We start from the raw sequence: 12,640 nt of genomic DNA on the forward strand, positions 1-12,640 counted from the left end.
GGCTCGCAGTGTGATTGGCCTTGAAGGCCAAAAACTCCGAGGCGAGCTGTGGGTGGCGAAGTTGGAGGAATTCCGCGAATACAGCGTCCATGATCGCTGAGTACCCAGGTGGGGCGGCCCCGGGTCTTGAAAACACTCGCCTTGCGGCGAGGCCCCAACTTCTCGGACCTGAGCGGTTCTATTGAACACAGGTGGCAATGCGGCGCGATTACTACAGGACAAAGAAAAAGCACAACAAAACAGAAATTACGAAAAGAAACAAAACAAATAAATACTTGCAGGAAACCACTTTGTCGGCAGATGTACCACGAACACAGAAACAACAAAAGGAAACAAAACAAATAAAAACTTCCAGAAAGAGCACTTAGTCGGCAGATGTACCACGAACACAGGCCGCGCGAACAATGGCCGGGCTAACAAAAGCCGGGCGAACAAAGACCGGGCGATCGAGTGGACGATGAGCACGTCCGCACGTGACGGGTGCCTCTATCGGAATGCTTCCATACGTCTGAAGCGGCGGTATGTAGCGGAACGATAGAGGCACCCGTCACGTGCGGACGTGCTCATCGACCACTCGTTCGCCCGGTCTTTGTTCGCCCGGCTTTTGTTAGCCCGGCCATTGTTCGCGCGGCCTGTGATCGTGATACATCTGCCGACCAAGTGTTTTTCCTGGAAGCTTTTATTTGTTTCGTTTTAGTTATTTTTGTGTTCGTGATACATTTGCCGACAAAGTGGTTTCCTGCAAGTATTTATTTGTTTTGTTTCTTTTTGTTATTTCTGATTTGTTTTGCTTTTTCTTTGTCCTGTAGTAATCGCGCCGCATTGCCACCTGTGTTCAATAGAACCGCTCAGGTCCGAGAAGTTGGGGCCTCGCCGCAAGGCGAGTGTTTTCAAGACCCGGGGCCGCCCCACCTGGGTACTCAGCGATCATGGACGCTGTATTCGCGGAATTCCTCCGACTTCACCACCCACAGCTCGCCTCAGAGTTTCTGGCCTTCAAGGCCAATCACACTGCGAGCCCTCTCGAGGACTCCGCCGCGCTCGCTGCTCCTGCGTCGCCTGTACCTGCGTGCAAAGCTTCTGCATTGAGCAACGCAGCCTCCGTCGTGCCTGCCGCTCCCGTGTCGCCTATACTGGCGAGTAAAGCTGCTGCGTCGACCGCTGTGACCATCGTTTCAGCTGAGCGATCATCCGCGGCCTCCGTCGCGCCCTCTAAAACACCTACACTTGCTTGTAGGTCGCCTGCACCCGCCTCCTCGTGCTCCGACTCTGACTCGGACATGGAGGTTGACCTCGCCCCCGCCTCATCGACGGATGGATTCACCCTGGTACAGAAGGGTAAGAAGCGTGCCGCGGAGTCCCGAGCTCCCGCGGCCGCTAAAATTAGCAAAGCCGCGAACGCGTCGCGCCCCCGCCCTCAGACTCCCGTTGCGCCCTCAGCCCGTGCCACTCCGTCGCCGCGTCCGGTGGCACAAAATAAAACCCAGACCCCTCCCCCGGTTATCCTTCAGGAGAAGGCAGCTTGGGATCGAGTTTGCCTGGCCCTTAAGGCCAAAAATATAAATTTCACGAATGCCCGTAACCTCGCGAACGGCATTCAAATTAAGGTTCAAACACCCGACGACCATAGGGCCCTCTCTTCTTACCTCCGTAAGGAACGTATAAGTTTCCATACGTATACGCTCCAGGAGGATCGCGAACTCCGCGTTGTAATACGCGGAATCCCTAAAGAGTTAGATGTAGAGCTCGTCAAGGCCGATCTGTTAGAACAGGGCTTTCCAGTGAATTCTGTGCACCGTATGCACACCGGTCGCGGTAGGGAGCCATATAATATGGTTCTAGTCACCCTCGAGCCTACCCCCGAGGGTAAGAAAATCTTCAACACACAGGCCGTCTGTAGGCTCTCCGGTATCGCCGTCGAAGCCCCCCATAAAAAAGGCAATCCTAGCCAGTGCCATAACTGTCAACTGTACGGGCACTCTTCCCGTAACTGTCACGCGCGCCCCCGATGTGTTAAGTGTTTGGGCGATCACGCCACGGCCCTCTGCGCTCGCGACCAAAAAACCGCGACGGAGCCGCCTAGCTGCGTCCTGTGTCAAACACAGGGTCACCTCGCAAATTACCGCGGATGCCCCCGAGCCCCGAAAATAAATCGCCGCGTCGCCCGCCAAAACCGCCTCCGAGCTTCCGGCCCAGACATCAAAGCCTCGGCACCCTCTGTGTCGCAGGCTAAGCCAGCGTTCGTTCCGGCGTCGGTGCCCAGTGTCTCGGCCTGGGCGAAACCGCTGCCGTATATGAACACGGCTACAATTCCCTCCTCCGCGATTCGTCCCGCCCCCGCGACTCGTCCCACCCCCGCGACTCGTTCCGCCCCCGCGACTCGTCCCTCTCCCGCGACTTGCCCTCCGACCGCGTCCGACAATCTCGCTTTAGCGATCGACTTCTTTCAGTCGATCAACTTTGAGCGCGTTAACGCTTTGGGCGACGCCATTCGCGCTGCCTCCACTGCACAACACTTTATCGCCGTTGTGCAAGAATACGCCGACGTATACGCGTCATTAAATACGTACGTCCTCCCCTCACTCCGCCGGTAATCAATGGCGTATATAAGTAGAGTAAAGCCCCTATCCGTAACGATAGGATTTTTTAACGCTTACGGTCTCGCAAATCAACGTAATCAGGTTTCTGACTTTTTGCGTGACCATCAAATTGATATATTTTTAGTGCAGGAGACCCTACTTAAGCCCGCGCGCCGTGACCCTAAAATCGCGAACTATAACATGGTCAGGAACGACAGGCTCTCTGCTCGTGGTGGTGGTACCGTCATTTACTATAGAAGAGCCCTGCATTGCGTCCCGCTCGATCCTCCCGCGCTCGCTAATATCGAAGCATCAGTGTGCCGAATCTCACTGACGGGACACGCGCCGATCGTTATCGCGTCCGTTTATCTTCCACCGGATAAGATCGTTCTAAGCAGTGATATCGAGGCGCTGCTCAGCATGGGGAGCTCTGTCATTCTGGCGGGCGACCTAAATTGTAAACACATCAGGTGGAACTCACACACCACAACCCCGAATGGCAGGCGGCTTGACGCGTTAGTCGATGATCTCGCCTTCGATATCGTCGCTCCGCTAACCCCGACTCACTACCCGCTAAATATCGCGCATCGCCCGGATATACTCGACATAGCGTTATTAAAAAACGTAACTCTGCGCTTACACTCGATCGAAGTCGTTTCAGAGTTAGATTCAGACCACCGTCCCGTCGTTATGAAGCTCGGTCGCGCTCCCGATTCCGTTCCCGTCACGAGGACTGTGGTGGATTGGCACACGCTGGGCGTCAGCCTGGCTGAATCTGATCCACCATCGCTCCCGTTTAGCCCGGACTCTACCCCGTCTCCTCAGGATACCGCTGAAGCCATAGACATCTTAACGTCACACATCACCTCGACATTAGATAGGTCATCGAAACAAGTTGTAGCGGAGGACTTCCTTCACCGCTTCAAATTGTCCGACGATATTAGGGAGCTCCTAAGAGCTAAGAACGCCTCAATACGCGCCTACGACAGGTATCCTACCGCGGAAAATCGTATTCGAATGCGTGCCCTACAACGCGACGTAAAGTCTCGCATCGCCGAAGTCCGAGATGCCAGATGGTCTGATTTCTTAGAAGGACTCGCGCCCTCCCAAAGGTCTTACTACCGCTTAGCTCGTACTCTCAAATCGGATACGGTAGTAACTATGCCCCCCCTCGTAGGCCCCTCAGGCCGACTCGCGGCGTTCGATGATGACGAAAAAGCAGAGCTGCTGGCCGATACATTGCAAACCCAGTGTACGCCCAGCACTCAATCCGTGGACCCTGTTCATGTAGAATTAGTAGACAGTGAGGTAGAACGCAGAGCCTCCTTGCCACCCTCGGATGCGTTACCACCCGTCACCCCGATGGAAGTTAAAGACTTGATCAAAGACCTACGTCCTCGCAAGGCTCCCGGTTCCGACTGTATATCTAACCGCGTTATTAAACTTCTACCCGTCCAACTCATCGTGATGTTGGCATCTATTTTCAATGCCACATCAACACCTCGAGCCCTGTGACGTCGAGAACGCGTCATGCAAGGACGCGTGGCTTGAGTTACATGCATCGAACAAGTGGCTCGTCATATGCTGCGATACGTGTACTTTACGCACCATATGCAACGGTGACGTGTTCTCACACACCATGACGTCATCGGGGATAGTATCGCTGCCACAAGGATGTGTACTTCAGTCTAATGACTTAACGATATATGCGCATAATCGTTATAACAGCCGTGTGAAGTTAGATTATGAAATCGCAAGTACAACGTTCGACAATTCAGTAAACAAAATAGTAAATTTAACATACAACTACACTCCGAATCTGTTCCAGCCTACAGCACGTGAAACAAAAATTATCACTAAAGAGATTGCTGAGCAAAAGGAGCAGGAAAAACACTTTCCGTCGACCATCATATCAGCGCGTGACATACATCAGTATGTCATTACATACTTATTATTAGTAGCAGCTCTGGTTATTGGTCTCGTGTGGGTTGTGAGGAAACATTCCCACTGCTTAAGGAAAAAGAAGAGCCATCCACTTGCACCCACTGAAGATATCGAACTTCAAACATTTCACCTGCGGCACGACCGACGAGATGATGGTGTTCAAGCCCAAGTCGCGCCTCCCACCGAAGCCAGCCCGAAGCGTAAACACCAGTGGAACCAACTTTGCCTTTAGTTTTGATTAAGTTAAATTTTAAGTAATTTTGTTGTGAAATGTCATTTTATACATATTTTTACTTTTACCTTTACATTTTTAACTTTTATATTTTTTACATTTTTATTTAAGCTTACGAACTATTTCATTTATTGTTAATCGATTGTTTCTTGCTCTTTTGGGTTGCCAAGATGTACGGTTTGTACATACCTAAATAATACGTGGACACGCCGTGCGTCGTCATTGTGGTGTCAGGTTATTTTATTATATTATCAGAGCAGTGCACTTAGCAACACGCACTCGTTAACACGTTACCATCTGTGCTTAACCGACATAATAAAGGTGCTCAAACAACATACTTAGTTTACTCTTCGGAACTCAACAAAACTTCCCCTTGGACCCCAACATCTTTTTTGGTCCTTCGAGCTTATTCTCGCATGTTTTTGTGTCTCTTACAACAGTGGCGAATCGGTTCGGCTGGCCTCTCACAAGCGAGAATCCCCAGCTGCATTGAGACAAGGGCGCACACACTGGGTAAGAGTGCATAAACATAGTGAGATTTGGATACGACCAATTTATCAAAATTGGATCTTCGTGTCGTGAACTACGCCTAGCTGTACTTGTCACCGTCAACTACGTGCCAAGTTTGGTGAGCTATCACATTATTTCATAACATCAACATGGACAAACTTGAACTTCAATCAACTTGTTTCGAGAATATCAAGACTTTGTGTACAAACTACCGCAAAGATTCTTCGTCTCGAAAAACTGAAGAGTACCTCAACATACGTTTGTCATCTTTGGAAGAACAGTGGAGAGACTTCGAGGCGAGAAATGCCTTATTACTACTGGAACTGGAAGACAAAACTATACATTATTTCTCTGAAGACGTTTACAACAAAACTAAAGAAATGTATCTAGCAACAAAAACAGACTTAAACAACAGACTTAAATACTTGAAACAGCAAAAACATAGTGTGAATTTTGATTTAAGTGACATTTCTATTGACTACACTCAAGACTGCGAGGACGGAAAATCTGAAAAAATACAACAACTTTTAAATAAACAAGAATGCAATTTTAATGCGATTTGTCATGCATTGTCTAAAATTGACATCATTAGAACTAGTGAAAAGTGGGAGCTGGAAGATAATTTTAACATTTTAAAATCGAAGTGGGAGTCCATCGACAAACTGCACTGGGAAATTGACTTTCAGCTGAAGGGGTCTAACGATCACTATTACCGGATGTACTCAGATATAGAAGAAAAATATGATGAATTGAGAAAACAACTTCAATCTAAAATTTGGTCGAATGCACACTATCAGCAGTCGACACCGAGAATGGAATTACCTGATTTTTACGGAAACTACAGTAAGTGGATCTCTTTTAAGGACCTGTTTCTCGAAACCATCCATAACAACCCAACAATTAACAAAGCGCAAAAAATGAAACACCTGAAAACCAAATTGAAGGGGGAAGCAGAAAGTCTGGTACAGCATTTATCCGTCTGTGCTGAAAACTACAACTCCTGCTGGGATATTTTAGTGCAACGGTATGATAATCGTCGTCTACAATTTTCATCGTTTTTCAACACAATGATGAGTCTCCCTGTTATACATCAACCCGACGCTAACAATCTCAAGAAAATGCATGACGTCATTAAGGAATGCATGAACGGCATAGCTAACATCGGGCTGGATACGGCAACGTGGGATCCAATGATCGTGCATTTAATGTTACCAAAATTAGATTCAACAACTTTAAATGATTATATGAACGACATCCGAGATCACAGAGAATTACAAAACTTGCAAGATTTTTTATATTTTTTGGAGTGCAAGTTTATGGCATATGAAACTGCAAAATCAACAAAATCTGTAAAAAATACCACTTCCGAAAAAACATCTCATTGGAAACCGGCTAACAACAAACAACCTGTAAAAAATTTTACATATGACTCTAAGAAAACTTATAACTATCACGCTACTTATGGAAAATGCCCGAATTGTAATGGAAATCATGTTTTAATGCAATGTGCTAAATTTATTAACATGGATACTGCACAGCGAAACCACACTGTTGCGAAATTGAAACTCTGCAAAAATTGTCTCTATAGCCACAATAACGAAGAATGTAAATCAGCGAAAACGTGTAAGGAGTGTAACATGAAACATCATACCATGTTGCACAACGTGAACTGGAAAATTCCAGCGAATGGTAAAAATAACTTTGGACAACAAGCCTCCTCTTCTCAGCAACAAGCTTCGAATCACTTATCATCGGATAAAACTGAAATTTTACTAACTACAACTCTACTGAAAATAAAGGCTTATGATGGCACTTATGTAAAACTTAGGGCCCTCTTGGATCAGGGCTCGCAAGTAAACTTAATAACAGAAAATGCTGCTCAGGTATTACGCCTGCCGAGGAAAAGGTTCGCTGCTACCATCTCAGGGGTTGGTTCAGTATCTGGTGATTGCAGGGGTCAACTAAACTTATCTTGTAAATCAATAAACTCTGAATACGACTTCGAAATACAAGCACTTATAATGAAAAAACTTACAAATAACTTACCGAATGCTACTTTCGAAAAATCGAACTGGCCTCATTTGGAAAACTTAAAGCTGGCTGATCCTGACTTCAACATCTCTCGCCCCATCGACTTACTACTGGGTGCCGATGTTTATTCAGATATTATACTCAATGGAGTTTTGAAAGGAAGCTGTCAATCCCCTGTGGCACAACAGACACATCTAGGATGGATCCTATGTGGGAAAATGAAAACGTTTAATTGCCACGTGACCTTGGTGAACTTTGATGAATTAACAAAGTACTGGGAGAGCGAAGAAATACAAAATTCTGAAGATATTTCCAAGGACGATCAGTGTGAACTATTTTATTCGGAAACAGTACAACGTGCTCCCGACGGAAAATATATTGTGAAGATGCCACTCCGCCCTGACCTTAAAGAAAAATTAGGTTCATCGAGACCTATCGCTGTCTCACAATTTTTACAACTGGAAAAACGGCTCGCTAAAAATAAAAAACTTTCAACTATGTACAAAGAATTTATCAGAGAATATGCGGACCTGGGCCACATGAAACTGTCGCCTCATATAACATACGCCGACTGTTACTTACCACATCACGGTGTTTTGAAAGAGAGCTCTACAACAACCAAACTGAGAGTAGTCTTTAATGCATCTCAAAAAACATCGAGTGGTCACAGTTTAAACAGCCTTTTGGAAAAGGGCCCCAACCTTCAAAAGGACATTCAGTCGCTTATTTTGAAGTGGAGAACATACAAATTTGCCTTTACTGCTGACATTGAAAAAATGTATCGTTGTGTGTGGATAAATGATGATCAGCAACACCTACAAAAAATTATCTGGCGAGATTCACCAGAACAACCTTTACAAGAATATAAACTTTGTACGGTGACCTACGGTACCAAACCCGCTCCTTGGCTAGCCTTACGTACACTCAAACAACTCGCCATTGATGATGGTCATAAGTACCCCACTGCAGCTGCAGAGGTCCTGGAGAACCACTTCTTTGTAGATGATCTTGTTAGTGGTGAAAGGTCATTCGAAACCGCCAAGGAGTTACAGAGGTCCCTAATCGATTTACTAAAGGGTGCGGGGATGAATTTACGCAAATGGTCCAGCAACTATCCAACTTTATTAGAAGACTTACCTAAAGAGCAAATTTCAACAACAAACAGCTTCGATTTCAAAATTGATGAAACATCAAAAACGTTAGGACTTACCTGGAACACTAACAGCGACACATTTCACCTAAAATGGCCTGTGAAGCAAAGTACAAAACAACTAACAAAAAGACTATTATTGTCTGAAATTTCTAAGTTTTATGATCCGTTGGGATGGCTGTCTCCGGTGACCATTACTGCAAAATTACTATTTCAAAAAGTCTGGACTCTAAACATTGATTGGGACGATGAAATTCCCCAAAATATTGAGAAAGAATGGCAAAAACTAAAAATAGAATTGCCTTTCATTCGTAACATAACTTTGAAACGATGGATTGGCGAAACAAAACAAGATATAGAATTACTTGGTTTCTGTGATGCAAGCGAGAAAGCTTACGCTTGTGTTATATACAGTCGCGTGACAAATTCCAACGGAGTTCCAGTAATTACGCTACTTGTATCCCGCACACGGGTGGCTCCTATAGCACAAAAAACCACGCTGCCGAGGCTTGAACTGTGTGGCGCCTTACTGTTGGCTAAACTCATGGAAAAAACTCAGAAGGCTTTATCGGAATACAATCTGAAAATTCAAGCATGGTGTGACTCGCAAGTAGTTCTCGCGTGGCTCCAAGGGGACACTGCTAAAAGAGAGGCCTACATATCCAATCGAGTTACAAAAATCAAACGGATTATACCTACCACACAATGGCGTTACATTAAGTCAGAGCATAACCCTGCCGACTGTGCATCGAGAGGCATGCTACCAAGTAAACTAATGACCTTCGATTTATGGTTTCAAGGTCCTGCATTTTTGAAGAAAATTGAAACAGATGAGACTGCAAATTACAAAACATACCATACAAACATTGGCTGCAAAGAAAAGGAAAATCAAGAGACTTCGTCAAATCACGAAAAGGATAATTGGATAACAACCTTGTTAAATAAATGCAGTTCATTAACAAAAGTTTTCCGAGTTACTGCTTGGATATTACGTTGCATAACAAACATGAGCGCTAAAAGGAAATCTGAGGCCCCGTATCTGACTACTACCGAACTAACTACAGCAAGAAAAAATATTATCAAACACATACAACAAATACAATTCAATCAAGAATATAAACAACTTTTGAAAAACGAAAATGTGTCGAAAAGGAGCGCAATTATGAAGCTGAACCCCTACTTAGACGAAGATAAGATAATTCGCGTGGGCGGCCGCCTCCAAAACTCAAACTTACCTGCGGAAATGAAAAACCCAATTATCATACCACATAAAGGTCGATTAACGCAACTTTTGATTGAATATTCCCATTTAACTACACTGCATGGAGGAGCTCGGCTAACGCTGACTTACATACGACAGCGATATTGGATCGTCGGAGGCAACAGGGCTGTCAAAACTCAACTACGAAAATGTGTGCGCTGCCACCGTTTCACACAAACCGACAACCATCAACTGATGAGTAATCTTCCGCAACAGAGAGTAACCCCATGTCGACCCTTTACATTTACAGGGGTTGACTACTCTGGTTACATCGAACTGAAAATAAACAAAGGCAGAGGTGTAAAAACTTCTAAGGGATACATTGCAATATTCATATGTATGGCTACCAAAGCCGTACATATTGAACTTGTTTCCGATCTCGGCACTGAAACATTCATAGCAGCTTTTCAACGACTATGCGCAAGGCGTGGTACCCCTAAACATATGTACTCAGATTGTGGAACTAATTTCATCGGCGCGGCAAAAGTGCTAGGTCAGGAATTCAAAAACTTCAAACAAATCATGACAACCGAATTTTTTGATGAATTAGCTAAACTGGAAGTCGAGTGGCATTCTAACGCCCCTGCCTGGCCGAGCGCGGGCGGTTTGTGGGAAGCCGCCGTCAAATCCATGAAACGACATTTACGACGAGTGCTAGGTGACCAGAAACTCACCTACGAGGAGATGTCAACGCTACTAACAAAAATAGAAGCCTGCTTAAACTCGAGGCCCTTGTGTCCTCTTACTGAAGATCCAGAAGAATTTTACAACTGTTTAACACCCGGCCATTTCATCACTGGCGGCGCGATAATGACGTTACCATTATCAGATTACACTGACGTTCACATTGGCGTACGTCGTCGATGGCAACTTGTAGAACAAATGTTACAACAATATTGGAAAAATTGGTCCAACGAGTACCTAACACAACTGCAAACTCGGAGTAAATGGAACAAACCTACGAAAAATATCAACGTCGGCGATATCGTATTGGTTAAGGACAACAACTTACCTCCTGGAAAATGGGCCCTAGGGCGGGTGCTCGAAACTCATCCAGGTTCTGACGGATATGTCCGAGTTACGACCATCAAAACTCGAACAGGAGTAACCAAACGTCCCGTAACAAAACTATCACCTCTACCGTTGGCCTCTGAAATCGAAAACCAAGGAGATCCCACAACTAAGGAGGAACAAAGGTCAAATTTTGAAAGCAAAAACAAAAAAGGCAGAAATTAATTATCGAGTCTTTTACTTACGATGCTGACAATGTTTACATTTATATCTGGATCATATGGGTCCGCGCTATTAAGAGCTCAAATTACTAGCTTAGAACGCGAGCGCCTTATCTACTACGACGCAATCAGTAAAATTCAAATGGTACACAATGAATGGACTTTAATTATGTATTACAACATTAAAACGTACTGGGAAGGAACTCGTCGCACCGAAAACTATTTTCTTTTTGAAATGCATATTATATACCACTTGTATCTAATGAAGATTTTAACTTATACAGGGCGATACCATTGCCTGTGAAAAACAATGAAAGCTACGCATATATGCGAACTTCATCGAAATATATCGCAGTAAACTTGGAGAAAAATATATATATTTCGCTAAATGAAGATGATCTTAAGAGCTGTCTCCAACAAAGTTCAGATAAAATTATATGCAAAACAAATAAACCTATTTTTGACATGCATAGCAACGGAGCTCCATGCGAAGCGAAACTGCTGTCACATCAAAACCTCGAGCCCTGTGACGTCGAGAACGCGTCATGCAAGGACGCGTGGCTTGAGTTACATGCATCGAACAAGTGGCTCGTCATATGCTGCGATACGTGTACTTTACGCACCATATGCAACGGTGACGTGTTCTCACACACCATGACGTCATCGGGGATAGTATCGCTGCCACAAGGATGTGTACTTCAGTCTAATGACTTAACGATATATGCGCATAATCGTTATAACAGCCGTGTGAAGTTAGATTATGAAATCGCAAGTACAACGTTCGACAATTCAGTAAACAAAATAGTAAATTTAACATACAACTACACTCCGAATCTGTTCCAGCCTACAGCACGTGAAACAAAAATTATCACTAAAGAGATTGCTGAGCAAAAGGAGCAGGAAAAACACTTTCCGTCGACCATCATATCAGCGCGTGACATACATCAGTATGTCATTACATACTTATTATTAGTAGCAGCTCTGGTTATTGGTCTCGTGTGGGTTGTGAGGAAACATTCCCACTGCTTAAGGAAAAAGAAGAGCCATCCACTTGCACCCACTGAAGATATCGAACTTCAAACATTTCACCTGCGGCACGACCGACGAGATGATGGTGTTCAAGCCCAAGTCGCGCCTCCCACCGAAGCCAGCCCGAAGCGTAAACACCAGTGGAACCAACTTTGCCTTTAGTTTTGATTAAGTTAAATTTTAAGTAATTTTGTTGTGAAATGTCATTTTATACATATTTTTACTTTTACCTTTACATTTTTAACTTTTATATTTTTTACATTTTTATTTAAGCTTACGAACTATTTCATTTATTGTTAATCGATTGTTTCTTGCTCTTTTGGGTTGCCAAGATGTACGGTTTGTACATACCTAAATAATACGTGGACACGCCGTGCGTCGTCATTGTGGTGTCAGGTTATTTTATTATATTATCAGAGCAGTGCACTTAGCAACACGCACTCGTTAACACGTTACCATCTGTGCTTAACCGACATAATAAAGGTGCTCAAACAACATACTTAGTTTACTCTTCGGAACTCAACAAAACTTCCCCTTGGACCCCAACAACCTACGTCCTCGCAAGGCTCCCGGTTCCGACGGTATATCCAACCGCGTTATTAAACTTCTACCCGTCCAACTCATCGTGATGTTGGCATCTATTTTCAATGCCGCTATGGCGAACTGTATCTT

At 44.7% G+C, this 12,640-nt stretch overlaps 1 protein-coding gene across 1 annotated transcript; it reads left to right on the forward strand.

The window, feature by feature from the left end:
- The first annotated feature begins 5,414 nt into the window (after positions 1 to 5,414).
- Positions 5,415 to 12,130, forward strand: LOC119630621 (uncharacterized). Its single transcript, XM_038020544.1, has 2 exons — positions 5,415 to 10,903; positions 11,683 to 12,130. The coding sequence occupies exons 1-2, from the start codon at positions 5,415 to 5,417 to the stop codon at positions 12,128 to 12,130; spliced, it is 5,937 nt and encodes a 1,978-aa protein (XP_037876472.1).
- Positions 12,131 to 12,640: the final 510 nt, after the last annotated feature.

Source organism: Bombyx mori, chromosome 26 (genome assembly GCF_030269925.1).
Source record: "Bombyx mori chromosome 26, ASM3026992v2".
Classification (NCBI taxonomy): Eukaryota; Metazoa; Arthropoda; class Insecta; order Lepidoptera; family Bombycidae; genus Bombyx; species Bombyx mori.

Bases quoted from the DNA above. Each gene is read 5' to 3' on its own strand.
- LOC119630621 (XM_038020544.1), top strand. From the start codon at position 5,415: ATGGACAAACTTGAACTTCAATCAACTTGTTTCGAGAATATCAAGACT. The intron at 10,904-11,682 runs GTCAAATTTTGA...TCGTTATAACAG, and splicing joins ACAACTAAGGAGGAACAAAG to CCGTGTGAAGTTAGATTATG.